Raw genomic sequence first — 19,558 nt, 5'->3', positions numbered from 1 at the left:
GGAATACAGTACATACATACAGTAGATGAGACAGGTGTTCCTGTTTGTTGCAGTGCAAAGTGCAGTTACTTCTAATGGCCACATGGTGCCATATTTAATGTTAATGCACATTTGATATGGTTTTCATATGTTTACATAAGGTGTTGGCTATGTTATTATTTTAATGTTTATGCAAACAAAAATTGCATAGCGCTGCTAGTCTTATTTTTGATTTTTAATATAAAACGGTTATAATTTTGGTCACTATAATTGTGATATGAAATTTTCATACCATTTCATCTCTTATAGTAGCAATGTTTTTTTTAAGTCCACTTCAAACATTACTTAGCACTTGACAGAGTTTCAACCACCAAAGAATCTAATTCTTACTCTTTAGAGAGATTTAGTGCAGAGGGATTGCTGCACAGCTGGATGGATCAGCGGTACATGTATTTCAACTCTTCTATGGCCAGACTGCAGGGCTCAGAGTCAACATAGTGATGCAAATACCCTAGTCAAGTAATGCATAAGTAGCAAAACGCAGCTCCATACCTAACATCACAGTAATCTTTAGGAGGAATTATTCCTCACTATAATACACGTCAGAGTCATTGCAGGCAGGAGTACTTTGATCTAGCATATAAATACTGTATGTCACCAGTTTCACCAGTCTGCTTTTCATTCCATTTTAATAGATAAAAAATAAACACTGCAGCATTCATATTCAAACCGTGCCACAAATAAAAGACTGAACCACACAATCTGAATATTCAGTAAATGAATATATAGCTAAATGTATTTGAAGGGAAACATAATACTGCTCAGGTTACATTAAATGTATCTGAGTGATGTTCTTTAAAGATAAGTTTTCAAAAAGTTCAATGCCAACTCAGTGTTTTGTTTTCTATACAGTAGGGAAACTCTCTACTTGTGGAAACTGAATCACAATTAAGATACTCATGGTTATGTTCAGGTAATATGCAGCACTGTGTTGAGGTTAGGAATCATTATGAACATTGTACAGTAGTATTAAGGTATGGTTCAGCCAAAGCAACAGAACTTTGTTCGCTGAATCTGTGCACTGACACAGGATTGTTGAGTTGAAATATGTAATAGCAACACCCTCTCAGTTAACAGAGGCCTAAATTCTTTTCTATTCTGTTGATAAGAACTCATTCTAAATGGTGTTTTACTTTTAATTGTATTGCTTTTAATTTTTAGTTGCTACTTGATAGGTTTGACTGGCTTGGTAGCAGTTTGATCCCGCATCATTACTGTACGAAAGTAGGAAAAGGCCTTTTAATAAATGTGCAGGTTTAAGAATCACAATCCATATATGCAAACATGTGTTTCACTATTTGTTGGTTTTCACCAAACCTTTTCACCCACACTCTTATCTTGCCGCAGCAGACCTGGGAAGGAGTGTGGTTTCTCAGGCTGTGGCAGGACAGTAACTCCATCTCTCTGAGGATCTGTGTCCTCTGTTGTTAAAAGAGGCAGAGAGAAGAGAAACACAAGCTGCTGTCTTGGAGAGTCTACCATTGTGGGGTTTTCCTCACAATATGAGGTTCATTAGGAAGTGACTAACTGTTACTGTTACTCTGCTAGGGATTCCCATGGTTTTGTTTTATGCCAGGGACCCCAAAATGCTACAACACCCTGCCGAGGCCCCCTTCTGACAAAGCTAAGGCTGTGATTTACCCATATACACAATCTGATTTGGCCAACATTTAATAACCAAAGTATAATCTCATTTCCTTTTATCGTGTTCATTTGAGTATTCCATTCTTGTCCTGTATTCAACATTCTCAACATAGCTCAGACAGAAGAGTATTCAGATATTATTGATTTACTTACTTTCATTCCAGTCTAGTTCTTTTTTTTTTCCAGATATGCAGCGTATGAAATCATCTTTGTAATATAATGTAATAGAACTAAAAGGAATTCTACTTTTTCAGCTAAGTGTATACTCCCCCACCCCCACCCCGTCCACCAAGTCCGCCACCCCAAACCAGTCGACCTTTACCATTACTATCTCCACCTCCATAAATGTCTCTAGCTGTCAGTAAACATGGCTGTTCAGTAGCATCTACAGTAGTGACAGCAGCAGGAAACTACACAGCAATTGAAAACACTCCTAAATGTTTTATTTTATATTATGATAAATTCCAGGCTTATCAACTGTTAGGTAGTTCTTCACAGTTAAAACACAAGACTTCACACGTCTGTACAGACATGTGGTGCTATTGTAAAACCAAAGTTGATTTTTGGATTAAAGAATTGTCCACAATCTCTGGAAAAAAAATGTATTACAGTTCATTTAGCAGATGCTTTTATTCAAAGCAAATGATAATTCATAATTACATTATTAAAGGTCACCTTTACTCTTTGAAAAAATACTTTTCATACAGTATGAGAATGTGGATTGATGATGAATGTGGTGGACAATGTTATGGTCCTCTGCAGTTGCAGAACTCTTATTGTTATTTGCTGATCTTTTTCCCGTGAGAGATGTCTTTTAATTTGACATCGATGTACAAAAAATGAAAATATGATATGAACATGACAGTATGGGGAGCCTTCTGAAAAAAATTATATGTATTATTTTTTATGTTTTGACATATTATGGAAGGCCTAATTTTCATGTTGGACTATAATTTACCTAGCTTTGATATCATCTCTTATATTGGATGTGAATTTATTTTAATTACATTCTCTCAGTGTTGGGTGTTTTTTGAAGATAGTAATAGAGATATTGCTGTAAAAAGTTAGCATGCCTCACATCTCCACTGTGTTTTTTATTCCTGAACTTACCACACTGCTGCACAAACACTGCACTGGTGTTAGTGCACTGTGGGTAGTTTAGGGGCCTGGGAGTTTAGAGCACTCCCAGCAAATACACAAAGGCTCTTCATGTTCAGAAAGCTCTGTGTATCTTTAGCCCTTGAGGTAAAACAGGAGTTACTGTTGTTATGGTTATTTTGTGAAAAGAGCCTAGAAAATACTACTGATCGTGTTATTTTACTCGACATTCACTGTATTTACTGTTTTCAACCAAATATCAATTTGAGTTGTGTGTGCATGTATGTGTATGTGCACACAGTTTGTATCTTTCTTACAAAGTGCTGCTCAGTTGTGCAGCTTTGGCAGTGTTTGTGCTTTCTTGCAGTGTGAAATGTGGTCTGGCTCTCACCTGCTTCAAAAGTTAAAACAACATGTCCTTGGCTGTTTTCCTCTATACTTACTGCGTTGTCAAAAACTGTGTGTTTGCTGAAGAATGTTGCCTACGGTACGGTAGATGTTCTCTGCATGAACAATGTGATACAAAGTTAAAAAGAACAGAGAAATATTTCGGGCTCAGCTGGAACAGAATGTTCACTTGCTGCTTGAATATATGGAGTTGATGTTTCACCATTCTCACTTTTGTAGAATTCTCTTTGTGATGGCTTCAAACACTCATTTGAGATGCTGAACAATAATCTTGTGTTGTAACACCAGTGTTGTGTTTGCATGCCTGTTTTACCTATTTATTAATTGTTTAATACTTTGAAATTGCTGAAATTGTTGTAATGTACAAGAGACCCTAGAAATTAAAATACATCATTAATAGTAATTATAATAGCTTTATTTGTATAGCAACAAAATGCTTCACAGGATCAAAAATAAGAAAACAGTTTTCTTAAAATAAAAAAAATGACAATAAACTCATGACATCAATGCAGAGATAAAATATACTTCAAATAGCAAAGGGAGGAAAGGAAAAGGATGGGTGTCTAGATTTTTGCAGCAGGAAAAAAGAAGAATCACCGTCTGTTCTTTGAGTATAAAGTTTGTCTTCACTACACAGAAATGCAAAAGGTAAGAAATTTCAACTTTTGCTGTCAGGTTTCATCTGCAAGCAGCACAGCTGGGATTTATATGACAGTTGACAGAGTTTACCATTCTCCTACTGAAAACAGTGAACATCATTTGAACAATGAACAACAATTTTTACCAGACTGATGCCATTAAGCAGACAATACAGCAACTGCACCGACATGACTTTGTATAAGATTTTACCTTGGCCAGTTGGCAAGTTGTTACTCCTGCTTCCATTCAGAAATACAACATATGCATGCTTTGTTCCCATAGAAAAACATAGCTCTCCAAACTTATGCTCACAGTCCCTGATTTAATTGGTCAAAATACTTCTTTCAAGTTGTGGTCAAACGTGTGCTCTGGTGTGTGTGTGTGTGTGTGTCACCTCTTTCAGTGTCCGTGCTGCAGCAAAGCCTGTCCAGCCTATGGTTCCCTCTTGGCTGAGCTCCCTACAGTGGGGCGGGGTGTGGGAGGGAACTTGTTTGCCGCAGTTGCCGATGCAGCGATGGGGAAGCAATTCATTGCTGTCCCACAACACTGACAGCACTGGCACACACACACACACACACACACACACACACACACACACACACACACATACCGGCACAATGAGCAGCCGGTCTGAGTGCTGCCAGAGAGCAGGCATTAGTTTGAAGAGAGCACTTCCCAGCTAGGGAGATAGCAGGTTGAATCTCCAAACACACACACAAATATACAGTCACATACACACAGGCATGCAGGAGGAGAAGGAAAAGAGCGAGGAGGTAAGAAAGACTTTAAGGACATTCACAGTTCACAGTAGAATTTACAGGTGATACGTAAGTGAGAGGGAGAAACTCTAGCTGTGTATATGTGTGTGTGTGTGTGTGTGTGTGTGTGTGTGTGTGTGTGTGTGTTTGCATTTGCTGCCGACTCACCCTGCAGTCTGGGGTGGTAAGGAGCCTGAACTCTATAGCAGAAAATTGCAGCAAAGTCTCTTTTTCTTCCAGTTCCTTCTTAACCTCAGCAGCCTCCCTCTCTGCTGTAGTTTCCTGCTCTCTCTCACTGACGTCTTACCACAGTGAGGTTCAACTATACAGGCCATGAAATCACTCATATATGTAAATCTTAGTGGTGAGGTACTGTAGGTTTGTTTGTGTGCTAAAATGTGCATTTTATTGATGCAGCTCAGTAGAAGCAGGAGATTGTCATCCTCTGAACACACAAAAAACAGCTGATGTTGATATTGAGATTGTGCTGACATCGTGAGAAGGAGTGTTGTGCAGAAACAATTCATTCCTTAGTTGATTGACAGAAAATTAATCAATGACCAAAACAAAAAAATAAATAAAAATTAGGTGGCTTCTCAAATATGAGTATATGTTTGCTTTCCTTCGTTTCATACCATTGTAAATCCTATAGAGTACTATAGTGTATAGGCGTCACATAGTATATGCTTTAGTAATTAGAAATGTTTGTATTTTTGAGAAGACAAATGATCAAGTGATTAATTTTTTAAATATATTTTATTTATGATTGTTTATGATGAACCTTTTCAACCTTTTTACAAACAAATAGACATGACAAAGAATGATCAAGTGATTATTTGAGCCAATAATAGGTTGTTAATCAATTATGAAAATAATCATTAGTTGCTGCTCTGTGGTAATGTTCTATGTTTTCGGTGAGAGACTTTCTGTCAGATGAAGTAATGGCTGCAGTTTCTATATTGTTGTCACATGTGATTACTTTGATGGAGAGAAATTTTCCAACTCATACTGAATGGAGTTGTATGGCAGGTCCACACCTAAAAGTAAAGCATGACAGGTTAGCTCTAAAAGGAATCTTTTGGTTTATTACCAAGTTTATAGCTGATATCTTGAACATGGTGACATCACTAAAAAGAAGTCAGACAGGTCAACAAAGAGACAGGCGATTAGACAAGTTGGTTAGCCAGAGGAGAAAATAAAGGTGAATGGTAAAATTATTACCCAAACTGTCCATTGTGAACACCTATCAGAGTTTACAGAATAACTGCCTGCTTCAGCTTTGACCTAATGTGCTTGCTGTATTTGTGCGCACACTATTTTCCTGTACAAGTGAGTCATTTTTGGTTCGCTTACTTTCAGTATTATCTCCCAGTAAAGAGAAGGTTTAGATCATCCGGTTAATCTGTTGGCTTGTTTACAACCTGTCTGATCGTCTAACTGCTCATGTGTCTTTCACCATCAGGCTTTGTTGGAGCGATGTTGCCAGATCACAGCAATTATTTTGAAGTGCACTGTGTTATCAGATGGAAATGATGGCCAAAACTACTTTATGAAGATAAGTTGGAGGCAAGCTGGTGAATTTAATGGTGAAGTTGGATTTTATTTTTGCATGGTAGTTGTAATTTATTATTTCATGCTTTTCTTTGCTTGTGTGTAATGTCTAGATATGTTGATGATGTGTGTAGTTATATATATGGTATAAAACATTATAAAGTTCTCTTTTCCTGAAAAGCACTGAGGCAATCCCTCATTAGTGTTTGATGTTGATGAGCAGCATCCTGCACTTTTGTTCTTGCTCAGATTTTACATCACTGCATAAAATCTCAGCTCAGCAGAATAACACACATTTTTGTTCATCATAAATCCTCCACTGAAGCCTTTGACAGCCTCATGAGCTGTCACTCAAAGGAAGATTAGGATGTGCTGTGTGGGGTCAGTCTCCACACGGACAGGTGTGTGTTTTATCCTGCTGGTAGTCTCCTTGTTCAGTGGCTTTATTTACATTGTTGTGTAACAGCAGAAGCTTTTTTGTTGTTTTTTTTCTATTCCTTTAGACTTGGTCCATTATGAATGCTATCCTGCCTTTTACTGTATATGCACTCTTCACTGAAACACCATCAATAAGCAGTCATTGTAGTTATATAACAAAACACTGGCTAGAGACATGTTTTTATCAGAATCAGAATCATTTAGTCTGTTTACATGTTATCTGGACCTGTCTAGTTTGTGCGCGGGAACTGTTTGTGATAATAAGTGAAAAGTATGTTGACTCCACTTGTTTTTGTCCCACAGCCTCCCTTTGTGAGAGCCAATAAAGTGGCCTCTACACCATTCATGCTCTCTCTCACTGTCCTCCTCTCTGGCTGCCTCTCTGTCTTCCCTCTCTCTCTCTCTCTCTCCACTCTGTCCTTTTTGTCAGAATGCAGGTATTGTTCAGAGGGGAAAGCCCCCTTGTTTTTTTGGACTGGACCTAGGGGAATATAAGAAGTGGAACTGTAAGAGAGGAGAAAGATAAGACAGTTCCAAATTGAAGGGAAGGAGAAAGAAACCATTCCTCAACCTTTTAACCGGCTCACTCAGTTAACATAAGGAGGAATCAAGTGTAGATTGAATCAATGTGGCTTTATACCCTTTGGGTTAACTAACTAATCTTTAGTTGGTATTTAAAGAGACCCAAGCCTTTTTTCCTCGTGTTGATTTTAGTAATTGGAGTTCATTTTATAATATTGTGTGTAGTTTTGTTATATTGCAAACATAATGAATCCCACCATATTTTCACACCTCCCACATCTCCCATCCAGCACAGTGACATAAGAGAGAACAATATATAGCCTTTTTAAAAAGCGAATGTATGTTTCTTCAGTATTCATGAATGGTTTGGGGGCTGATTGCCACAGACAGGGTAGGTGAATACTGAGAGACAGACTAACAAATCATTTTTAATGACATTAGTTGACAATAAGAAAAACAGACTTTACCATTGCTATGTTGATGATACTCCGCTTCATCTTTCCTTCCTGCTACTGTCTCAGCACAGATCTCGGCCTACCTCATTTAATTCAATTTGCTCCAAAATAAAAGCCTTAGAAGGTATTAAAAGTAATTTACAAAAGTCTCAAAAATTTTGTCTTGCTTGCTCTTCCTTAAACAAAGTCTGCAAAAAAAATCTGGGCATCATGATCAATGACCAACTAACTTTCAGTGAGAATATTAGTAGCCTCTGCCACTGGGTCATATCAGGTCTCACCTGAGTATGCCACTCAGCTCCTTGTACAGGCACCGGTCATGTCATACCTTGAGTACTATAATGCCCCTCTGGCAGGGCTGCAAACATGAACAGTAAAACCTCTGAAAATCCTATTTAGGTTAGCAACCTTATTTTCAAGGGTCACTCTGCTTTTCATTACTCTCCACTGGCTTCCCATCACTGTTCGCATTAAGTTCAAGTCACTAGCCACTAGCACAGCGCCCACCTCACCCTCATTCAGATATTCTCATTCACTACAATCAGCCAATGAACTATGACTCGTCCTGCCATCACTGTGCTGCAGGAAAACTCTTCTCCTGAGTTACCTATCTCAAATCATTCAACAGAATCCCTCTCTGTCTTCAGAAATGACTAATGTAGCTCTTCAGAAAGCATCTACTCACTCATCTTACTCTCTCTCTTCCTCTCTCTTTCTCTCTCTGAATGTTCCTTCTCATTTCCTACTTATGTCTTACTTCATGCACCTGCAATTTGTGTGTTTGTTGCTTCAGATAGAATTTCAAATTTGATCTACTGAGGCTTGAGTTGTGTGTCTCTGTAGTATCTGCTAAATAGATAAATGTAAATGTTACATTGTCCTTTAATCTTAACTTTTTGTGATCATTCATTCAAGATACAGGCAAATTAATTGTTGCAGATATTGCAGGTGTTTTTTTCACACAGTTAGTTTATCTATTTATATCCTTCAAATTTGCTCCAACTTATTACTATATTTAAATGTTGTAACACAGTCTTACAATGTGTAATTTCTATGGATTTACATGCAGAGGTCTAAAGAAATAGAGTGGTTTTAAGAGTATGATTCTGACAATGACCATGACTATACAGTAATGGCAATACTAATACTATTGGGTCATGGTTAAAAGTGTGACACCAGTTAATATGCAGTGATAATTTTGAGGGTCCCCAGAAATTGCTGCATTCTGCCTGTTCTTAAATACTGCTGTTGAAATGACACTATTAAGCAGTGTGTGCCTTCATATCAGACAGACAACAGGTCCTACATACTGTATATGTATTAAGTTTAACAAACTCTTGCAAGTAATTGTAACGGTGGACAACAAAAGCTGAACACATTCCTGATGTGTTCTGATTTACAACAAAAACAAAGCAGTGAGCATTGCCTTGTGTATGTTATCATGTTGACTTGTAATTGGTGTTTACATTAACATCCAAGTTGTAATTACAACTGGAAAACTCATATTTTTCTGAAAGCTTGGTTGTATCCGACTCGGCACTTAATAATACAGAAGGACCTGATAATCAAGCAAACATGGGCGCCTAACTTAAGCCAAAGTCCATTGTTCAGTCTACAACTAATTAAACCCATATTTAATGGATATAATATCATTTTGTCAATGCATTGTATTTTAAACCTTCGCACAACCAACCCAGTTATCATACAACCTTCTTGAGCTGTCAGGTGATGTGAAAGCTGGCAAGTTGTAAACATGGGATTCTGTGTCATCCATCCCATGTGAACCTGTGATCATTACAGTCAATCCACTTGAATTTAATTGTTGTGATTTCATAGCATGTTCAGTGTAGAGGCTCAACTTTTCTTTCCTGACCTTTGCAACATTCATTCATTGTGTTTTAAAATGTAAAATGTAAAATATTCTGCATAACAACCATGGAGTGTAGAGAGTAAATCAACTTAGGTAACAACTGACTAATAGCTTAATTGCCTTTGTAATGCTGTTATAATGTAAATTATTAGGATTTGTTATACATTAGGATTGCCTTGATTCCCTTTGTATAGTATGTATAGGCACATATTTCATCAACGTGACGCACAGTGTGACAGAACATGGCTGCCTTCTGTTGCAGTGTAAGCACAGCCACTTATGAGACAGTGTTTATATTCCTCTTGAATGGACATATTTGTAATTGGATCATTAACCTAGTGTGGGGGAAGTGCTGTGTGTAAACATCATCCATCAGCTTCAGTGTGGGTTCAGTGTACTGTTTGGATTGCACATGCTATTTGTCACTGAGTCATGGGCTCTGTGGTGATGGTGGTTTCATCTGGAAATTTGCATCCAAGATTCTTTTCAATATGAAAATGTAAAATGTGATAGAGTTCTTGATATTCAAATAGGGACGTATAAATAAAAAATGTTTTATGTTAAATACTATGCATATACATTTGTGATCTAGACACATCATGCTGGCTTTGGACCATCTTTTGCTAGTGTGTTATGTTCGTGCAGAAACATCACTGCTGTAGTGGTGAATGTGTAGCTGATGGCTGAAGCAGCTCAGTGACAGTCTAATCATTGCAGTGTGGGCATTAAAGCTCTCTGTTCCCAGGACACACAGGTGTATTATAAGGTGTATAGTGGCCAAATTAGTGATAAGAATCTTAGTGTCCTGGGTAATCAGATCTTCTAAAGTCTTACTTTCACATTGCTTGAGATACAGCCAAGACATCAACCTGCAAATCAGCTCAGCGGCAAACATGTGAAGAAGAGTTGCAGATTAAAATGCTTACCTTCAGCAAAAAGCCACAGAGTCATCAGTCACACTGTGTGGAGGAAAGTGCAGACAGAGAGACCTGAATTGGAGTTGACAGCCTTAAGGATGGAGAATGAAATTTGCTCTGCTTTTGTCCCTGTGAGGGGAGACCTTCTCTCAAGAAGTGCCCAGTTGCTGATTCCTTCATGGGGTTTTTTCCAAGTCTTGTAACTTTACCCAAGAAATGGGTGAAATCTCATTGCCTGCGGTCATGCTGGCGATGAGGTAGCCAGCATGGTTGCCCCAGTTCCACATGTGAATGACTGTGTGTAAAAAAAGAACAAAGCAATCTTCTCAAAGCTTCTCACAAATTTTGAAGAAATGTGTGGAATAGTTTCCCAGAGGCTCCCTGATTAATTAATTCTCATTGACCTCAGTCTCTGTTTATTAGAGTGGGCTGAAATGGAGTTTTTAGTTACTGTTGGCTTTTCCTGTTCCAGACTTGAACTGATACTTTAGCAGTGGAGCATTGTATTATCCTCAGTGTTACAGTTCCATCTAGTGGTTCAGTTCAAATAACACTGTACTGTACACTGTAGATGTATCCTGGTGAATCAGGATGCATCATTCACACAGTGCCTGCCAAGGTGTTTGTAAAGGACTTGATGCAACTACTGCAGCCGTGTCAGTCCTAATCTACTGCACAAGGACTCAACAACTCACAAAACTTTTAATGATCTCATCTCCTGCACTCCCCTGCAGACTGAAGACTAATGAATAGTCATGCGAGACAGGCAGTGAAAAGAAAAGACAGGGGTAGAAACTGCTTACATTTTGTTTTATGTATTGAGCCAGCATGAGACACAGTAGGTCTGTATAGCACTGTACCTTGCCTGCAGAGAAAATGGGAAATTCAGACAGTAGAGCAGAAGCCAAACAGCAGTATCAACTATCACATGTTTTAAGCCGCAGGCCCACAAATCTACATTTTTGTGGCAAGTGGGAATACATGATTTGTAGCTGATGGGCTGAAACATTAAAAACCACTGATATGTTACTGACAATGTAAGTATGGAAACACAGAGTCAGATTTGCTAGTTTGGACAAACTTTGTATGGGACACAGATTTCACTGTTACACTGAAATTTTATTTGCACAGATGATCATGTCAGTCTATTTTTTGTATTGGGAGTGAATATTACCCTTCCCAGACTTTTAAAGAAAGTATTTTCTAAATAATTTTCATCAGAGAAGGTTGGTCAGAATTGAAAAATAACAGTTTTTAGTTGCCAAGTATTCCGTATGCTTAAATCACACACATGCAAACATAGAGGTCACTGTGTAATAATCATATAGCTTTATATTTTGACAGAGAGATGAGGTTAGCCCCTGCAGGGTGTGACTGTTGAAGATATTAACCTACTGGGGTGTTGTAATTTTCACCTGGTATGCACACATCAGCGCTTCATCCAGGGCTCTCATCTCTCATCTGGGCGCAGTGCCAGATGACGACGTGTGCAGTGTTCACCTCCGCACACTGTTTTGGGTCTGTCAGAGAGGCTCCCAGGCTAGTTTTGCCAGTGAGGGGGTGCATATGATAATCATCATTAGTTCATCATTAGTTATGATTAAAAGGTTTAATTGTATTGTACTGTGTGGAAGAAAACAAGTCATTTTAGTTTATAGAAGTTAGACAAGCAAGTTATAACATGGTTATACTACATATAGAGATTATACAATAATAAAAAGTTTATTTCATAAGAGCAGTGTTAAAGAAACAAACTGAAATAGTAGAATGGCTCTTTCTTAAATGACATCATTACGCTATATTTGAACAAAATACAACTTCCAGGAGGAGATTGCATGATTGAAATATATATACAATAATCCTTTCCAAATCAGCCATGGCAGTAATTTAATTGGCTGTGTACCCTAGTGAAGATTTCAGCATCTTTTACCTCAGAGTAAATGCCTGCTAAAAATAACCTCAGGTTATAGCAGTCCCACATGAACTGAAGTCCTTGTTAAACTCTGGCCTTTTCCTCTTGGTATTGACCAGTGTTTCCTCTGTTTTTGTCCAGTGCATAAATAGTACTTACTTATTACTTATTAACACCAAAGTGTTAATTCTAGAGCACTACATGGCTATAGCCTGCAAACAGTACATGAAGCTTACAACTAACATTTGGACATTATGTGTATGTTGTTAGAACTGTTCAGTGTGGCAACACTATGAATCAAACAGCTATAGTTGTGAGGATAATAAAGAGACATTTATTTGTATGAATGGCTCATTAACACCACAGTTGTGGTATGGTTAGTTGGAGCAATGAAGCATCACAAATGCTGGTTAGGTTAATTTATGGTGTTAATTTATGTGTCTTATTGTCAACAAATCCCATGTAAACACCAAAACCAACAATGTGTTAGTCCATCCCTTTCTGTGGTGCTCAGCACCAAGTCCATTGCTTCCTACTGAAGACGTACATCTGTAGCAATTTTTAAAAAAGGTTCAGTCATTTGCTAGAACAGCAGGTCACGGTAGTTTTTATTGTACTGTATTTATTTATCAGGACAGTGTACAGATTTTAACATAAATGATGTACTGCACCAGATTTAGCTTCAAGCTAATTTTCATCTGCAGTCCCTTCCAATTAAAACATATAAAGAAAACGTCATTCAAACATGAGGAAATAGTGCATTTGTTGGGAACTATATTCTGCAGCGGATTAATACCTATTTGGTTCTCACATGAGTATTTCCGGCAGCAGGATGGTGTGTGTGGGGTTGAGTGAAAAAATAAACAACAGTGTGTGTGTGTGTTTATGGTAATGAAGGCTCACTGATGTGTTTTTAATAGCTTTTGGACTATAATGGAGCTCAAATGAATAAGATATATCAGAGTTTGAATACAAACACAGTGCTTGTCAGTTCAGTTCATCATTGGTTTGGGTCTGTACATGAGATTTGTCCACATATGAAAAATATAAAATGTCACCAGACATATCCTTTAAGGAAATCCAATGAACTGTTTCCTTGAAAAGAATGTTCCATTCATGATTTGATTTCTGGTTAGACTATTGATACACTCACACATGCAGAAACTGACACTTCACACACATGCATTTTGAACACATGAAATAACAATACCTAAATACAAAAATCAAATAAGATCTTTCTGCGTGGTGATAAATCTGTTTAGATGAACCACTCAAATACATTCTGTAGGGGAAACTAAATGTGGCACTGTAGTTTGAATTTGACCAGCTGCCAGATGACTCTTTGGCCAGCTGGGGGCACCATAAAACATCCTGACTTAAAGAGGCTGCTTGGTTGACTGGCTGCTACATATATATAGTATAGTATACAGTATATTCAACTAAATCACTGACAATCTTTTTTTTTTCCAAGCTCAATTTTGCAGCAGTTAAGGGCAAATGTTAAGGCAGATTATTCTGCTAATGAGTTAATCCTTCCTCAGTAATGAGGCTAATAGGAGGAGGAGGAGGAGGATGGTTAAGATGGAAGGTAGAGTGGTAAGAGAGGGAAAGAGAGATAGAGACAGTGGACATTGGTGGCAGAGAGAGAGAGAGAGAGAGAGAGGGAACAAGAGTAAATGGTGGAGACACAGTGGTGTGTGTGTGTGCGCGTGTGTGTATGTGTGTGTGAGCAAGAGCCCGTATGCAAAACCTCGCTCTCATGAAGCGTGAACCCTCTTTCTAGCTTTCTAGTTTGGTCCTACTGTAGCTTATCTCCTCTCGTCTCTCTGCCTCGCAGCCCGTTGCTACAGCAGAGTGTGTCCCAGCAGCTTTCTTCTAGGAATGTCTCCCATTGTCAAAAGCCCAGATTGCACCCCGGTGCTGTGCCACTGCAAAGTTGCCTGCACCAACAACACTTTGTCGTTGATGTTTGGATGCAAGGTAGGTTACAGACCACTCTCTTTGCTTCAGAGGTACGGGGGGTGGAGGGGGGATGATGTTGACAGTGATAGTAGAGATCTTTCTATCAGTGGCTGACTTCAGAGTATTGTCCTGTATTGTTGTGTGATATACCTGATGGAAGTCTAGTACAGATCAGTGTGTTGGTTAACTCTTCTATAAACAGATTAGTGAGAAAACTCTTTTTTTTCCCGACAAGCAGTGCTAGCACAGTTTTTCCATCTGCAGTCCTTGAAGCTGTATTAATGCTTAGTGGTGCTTAATGAGGGCATATTTACAGCTACTATAATATTTTTGCATTCTTGTACTGTCACCCTTCATTTAGCGTAGTGACAAGTCAGAATTACTCCTTTACTCTTAATGTGCTGTAAATGCAAGTTAAACGCTCCTTTCTTCTCTTCTGTCTTTTCTTTTGCTCTGATTTTTAATTCCATTTTTCTGAGTAACATTTTCTGGATTTTACCTGTTATTCTACTTAAATTTCAGGTCTTTCCTCACACAGGGAAGTATCTTTCCCAGTGTCAGTGATGAAGGTGTTGGTTGTAAAATGATTCAGATTTATCAGAAAGTGAATTATTTATCTAGCCCTTTCAGAGAAGCCAGTTTAGATTCAGAAACTGTCCGGACAACTCACAGGTTAAGAGGCAAATGCAAATCTACCTGAATTTTCTGTTCTTTGTTTATTTGTTGTGGTGAGTGAACATTGGTGCATTAATCTTCTGCTGATGTTACGCCACTTCCTGCATGTGCTTCACAATGATGTGTAGGCACTTGTAGACCTGAATTGTGAAACTGGAAGCATCAGTGACTGGTTCATCAGTCATTTAGTTGATGTTACCAAAAATGTATAAGTCCAGTATATTTAGACACATTCTGCAAAAAAATGCATGAAACATTGCATGGACAAAATATATTTCATCACATTTAATGAAACTTTATAAGGAAGAATGGCTCAGAAAATGTGGACTGATGCACAGTTATTAAAGATGAACTTTTAGCAGCTGGAGTTAAAAACACTACTGAAGAAGTCAGGTTGTTTAGCAGCTCAGTTTTGGTTTGAGAAAAATTATAGAGGCATGAACAGGTGAGTGATGCTTTTTCTTTGACCTGTCAGGTCTGTATCTATACACAACAGCAGTAAACCTATAGCTGGAACTGTGTGTGTGTGTGTGTGTGTGTATTAGAATTGAAGTGGTGCTTGTCTGTCATTATGATACATGAACAATGCAATTATCATAAACCTTCTAAACAATATAATTAAAATTTGCACAAGCCTAAAGATGATGTCTGTGTATAAACATCCTCACTTATAGTGTACAACTGATGTGTAGTTATACAAGAAATAATCAGTTCCACACAGTTTCTTTTCTTTTAATTTGTTTTTGTGCAGCGATCTTGCATGATCATGTATTTAAGAGAGATATTTAGCTTTGGTTTAAAATCCTCAGCTTTTAGGTTTTCAGACAAACAACAGGTGATATTTAACAATAATTAGATAAATGACTACATGTAGTTCCTGTTAGAGCTTCATGTACATTTTACTCACTTGAAATGTGTGTGCACGTTCCTCTGACTGTAAAACAGCTTAAACAGTCAAATTGTTCACTGAGGTCACTCTGACCTCAACTATGTCCTCATCCCTCATCTTCTCTGTCACTGGAGAATTACTTAGCAGTGTCAAAATAAAATGCAAGGCTAAGAGGATCTATGTATCATCAGCATCTTCCCCCCAACTTCCCTCTTCTGGTTTTAAAATTAATGAATGGACGTGTTTTTCTGCATCACCCAGTTTGAGGGAGGTGATCGGAAGGTTTTTGTGTCATTGTTTCTGTTTTTGGTTCTGATGTGGATCTGTGCTGGGATTGGTTTTTGGGTCATTTCTCTCTCATTTACTTCTCTAAGCTCTTCAACACATGCAGACACTTATGGAATGTACATACACACACATTCTCTTTTGGACAGTGTCCAATAAAATTAGATATTAATTTGGAACACGCTAAATGCAACCAGTGGAAGCTGTTATCTTGCTTTCTCAACAGAATGACTGATGTACGGCACATAACTGTACATCACTGTTGGTAAATGTGTGTGTGAGTGAAAAAACAGAGAAAGCCCTCAACTGTTCCTCAGTTTGTAGGTGTGTATTCACTTTGATTTTTGGTACCATAAGATTATTCTATAAAATCCCACAAATAAGATTGAAACATATTCAACAGTGGCTGGATGAACACCCAGACAGTGTGGGTCCAAAATCTTTTGCTCACCTAAAAGAAGCATGACACAGTGAACCTAAAAATAACCCCTGAAAAACTAGATGACAGCAGAAAAGTGTATGTTTGACTGTAAAAGCAAGAAAAGCAGAGGGCAGGTGCTCTTTCTTTTTCCCATAGCTCAGCTCTCCCTCCTACTGTCTGTAGGAATTAGGGCTGTAGCAGATAACGGGGGAAGAGAGTCTAACTGTAGGTATATAAAGCCGTAGAAAGAGGTCAGTGCACACAACCGCTAGGAGATTCCACACTAAATCTGCACAGAGGCTCTGAATCTGCCCTCGGCCATGCCACCCCACATTTCCATCTCATCTTGATTCTGCTGGATAGGGCTGTAGTGAACGTCAGAGAGGAGGGATCCTCTCAGTGGAGCATGACAACACCACACGTGAGCGGTTACGCTTTGCACACAGCTCAGCCAGCCAGCCTGACAGCCACAGCATATTATAAACCCTCACGTTGAGGGTGCTGCTGCAGGAGGAGAATGTGCAGTGAAGTACAAAAATAGCAATGTTTAATTGAACACTCATCATTGCAACTCGATGCAGAAAACATGATGAATATTTCTTGAATGTAAATCAGCTTTTTTTTCCCAAAAGAACAAAAGCAAACTCTGTGAAGAGTGACTAATGTCAGATTTCCTCAAGCAGTATTTTCAAGTGTTCAGTTCAGCTTGGCACAGAACAGAACAGCTTGGTGTGGTCCAACTGTGTGAAATATGAATAATAGTCTCTTTTTTACAACAGAGCATTGTTTGGAGTGGTTGCAATTGAATAAACACATAAGCGGCCTCAGAGATGAAGTCAATGAGAAGAGGAACGCCTGATAGACACTATGATGACAGGTGTGGTTAACCCATCTAACCATCCCAGGATCATAAATACCTCAAAAACATTAATAATTCAATAAGTACCCAACAAAAACTCAATCAAAAGCACATCAATCCCAAAGAGCAGGCATACAGAGACAATAATACATCAAATATATCAAGTATACCATAAATATCCCAAAATGGTCTAAGTTAGATGAAAGGAAACATTAGACAAAAAACAGAAAATCTCCATGTAATATTTTTCCCTTAACATACAGTAACATAAATATGATATCATACAGCTATGGACCACTGTCCCCAAGAAGACGTGTAGTATATTTTAGCCTCTTGATGTACTTTTGATTGAGTTTTCGTCGTTTACTTTTTCAATTTTTAATGTTTTATGATGTTACTCATTGGTATTTATATGGGTGTTGTGACCATTTTAAAAGTTTTAACCTGATGAAGATGCGACTGGGAGCGAAATGTTTGGAGTCAGTATGGAGGTGTTACTCTTGTCATTGATAGCCTCGCTACATGCATGATGCATATATATAACTACACTCCCTCTGAGTTGGTAGCTGATTCATGCAACTGGCAGCCATGATAACTGAGTGATAAAGTTTGTAGTTTGACCCAAGGATTGATTTCTACTGCTGTATGAGATAGTTTGAATGTTTAAAACTAACCTAAACTTGTTCGGTGGAACTGGAAATAAATGGAAGTCTCTGCATGTCTGTGCATTGCTCTGATAAGTCTCATTGTTGCACCCGCCCTGCTTCTGCTTAGTTTCACATGCACATTTTCTAAGCCTTCATCCAGTGGTCAGATGCCCTCCTCCTCCATCTCTCCCTGTAGCATTAGTCACTCATCGTTAAAGTATACATCAGTTCTCGAAGCTGTGCTCCACTACATTCACATGGGATTCATCATGCCTCAGTGCCATGACTTAGTTTTACTGCTGTATACAACAAACTGTGAAAGTAGCTTGGGGGAGGCAGTGTGATGCACTCTTGTTTTGCACTGTCAGTTACACTTGTTTATACAGTAATTCTAGCTTTAGAAAGAGGATAAAAATGCTAAAATTTGCATTTGACATTTGCTGTCAGTTTGCTAACTGTGGTGAACACGCGGTGTTGGGACTCTGGTGGCATCCAAACTGAAATCCAGACCAATAAAAGTGTTTTTGTATGCAGAGTAACTGATCTTACTTCAGCTACACAGCACAGGCTCTATCAAAACAGGGTTCCAGAATCATATATATATACGTATATGTATATACTATTTACCAACTTCAATAGAAGAATCATGGACGTGAGGGAAATTTGATAAAATAACAAATGAGGTTGAAAGTTTTGAGTGCTAAAACAACTTATCTCAAAGTTGGTGCTTTCCCCTTGACTTGGCATTCCTTTTAACGCTAATTCTACTAAGGAGCTAATGTACGTTAGTCTAACCCAGTAATTCTGCTTACTGCCTCATTTAGCCTGCGTTTATGACAATGCTACCAGTTTAACCAGTTATGTTTGTACTGGAAGTTGTTTATGCTCCAGTTATTATGCTCTCTCTATAGTTTCCATGACTCCTCTTGTCATATAGATTATCCCCCTGATCTCACTTCTATCCAGTAAATGTCAGTAAATAATGTTATTTAAGTAACACAAATAGTTCACAGTGACCGTAGTAACTGCTGGTGAAAAGAAAATCCTTTCATTTTTTATTTCAGGCTTCATACACACCAAACAATGCTCTAGTGGTGCTCTACACTCATCTAATATGGTTGTGTAAGCACAGCATGAGTGATTTCACCCAGCACAGTAGTGCTTCTCATATATTGTAGGTCACTGGGCTTCTCTCAGGCTTCAGGTCAAATGGCCTTGGACTGGTACAGTAGATACGCTCTTTGACTTGGAGCCTCGCTGTATCCACCTGCTTAGCACAAACCTTTTACCTCATTATAGCAACTCCACTGCTGGCTGCTTATTGGTTTAGTTTGGTCTAATATGCCGTAAGCGTATTATTACCAGTACGCCACAGCTTCATTTTTGACGTTTATCATTACATCTTGAGACAACTTTGACACCTAAAATGTGATTGAGAAAGTTTATTCATGAAGAAAAAGGATAACAGGAAATTCATCCAAAGCATCAAATAAAACGCACTAAAAAAAGAAAGCACTGCATTAAACCACTGATTAAAAACTCTAGGCTTTGATTAAACTTAACAGGTTT

At 38.3% G+C, this 19,558-nt stretch overlaps 1 protein-coding gene across 15 annotated transcripts in view; it reads left to right on the top strand.

The window, feature by feature from the left end:
• dlg2 (discs, large homolog 2 (Drosophila)) overlaps positions 1 to 19,558 on the top strand; it is a 184,484-nt gene that overhangs the window by 70,450 nt on the left and 94,476 nt on the right. Inside the window, exon 2 of one of the 15 annotated variants that reach the window (XM_042430975.1) lies at positions 14,089 to 14,231. The exons of the other annotated variants lie outside the window; for them this stretch is intronic. Coding sequence (XP_042286909.1) covers positions 14,133 to 14,231 — 99 coding nt within the window. The 5' untranslated portion in view covers positions 14,089 to 14,132. The remainder of the gene's footprint in view (positions 1 to 14,088; positions 14,232 to 19,558) is intronic. 15 annotated transcript variants of the gene reach the window in all.

Source organism: Thunnus maccoyii, chromosome 13 (assembly GCF_910596095.1).
Source record: "Thunnus maccoyii chromosome 13, fThuMac1.1, whole genome shotgun sequence".
Lineage (NCBI taxonomy): Eukaryota > Metazoa > Chordata > Actinopteri > Scombriformes > Scombridae > Thunnus > Thunnus maccoyii.
Note: the sequence above shows the minus strand (reverse complement) of the source record. Positions and strands in the feature narration are given on the sequence as shown.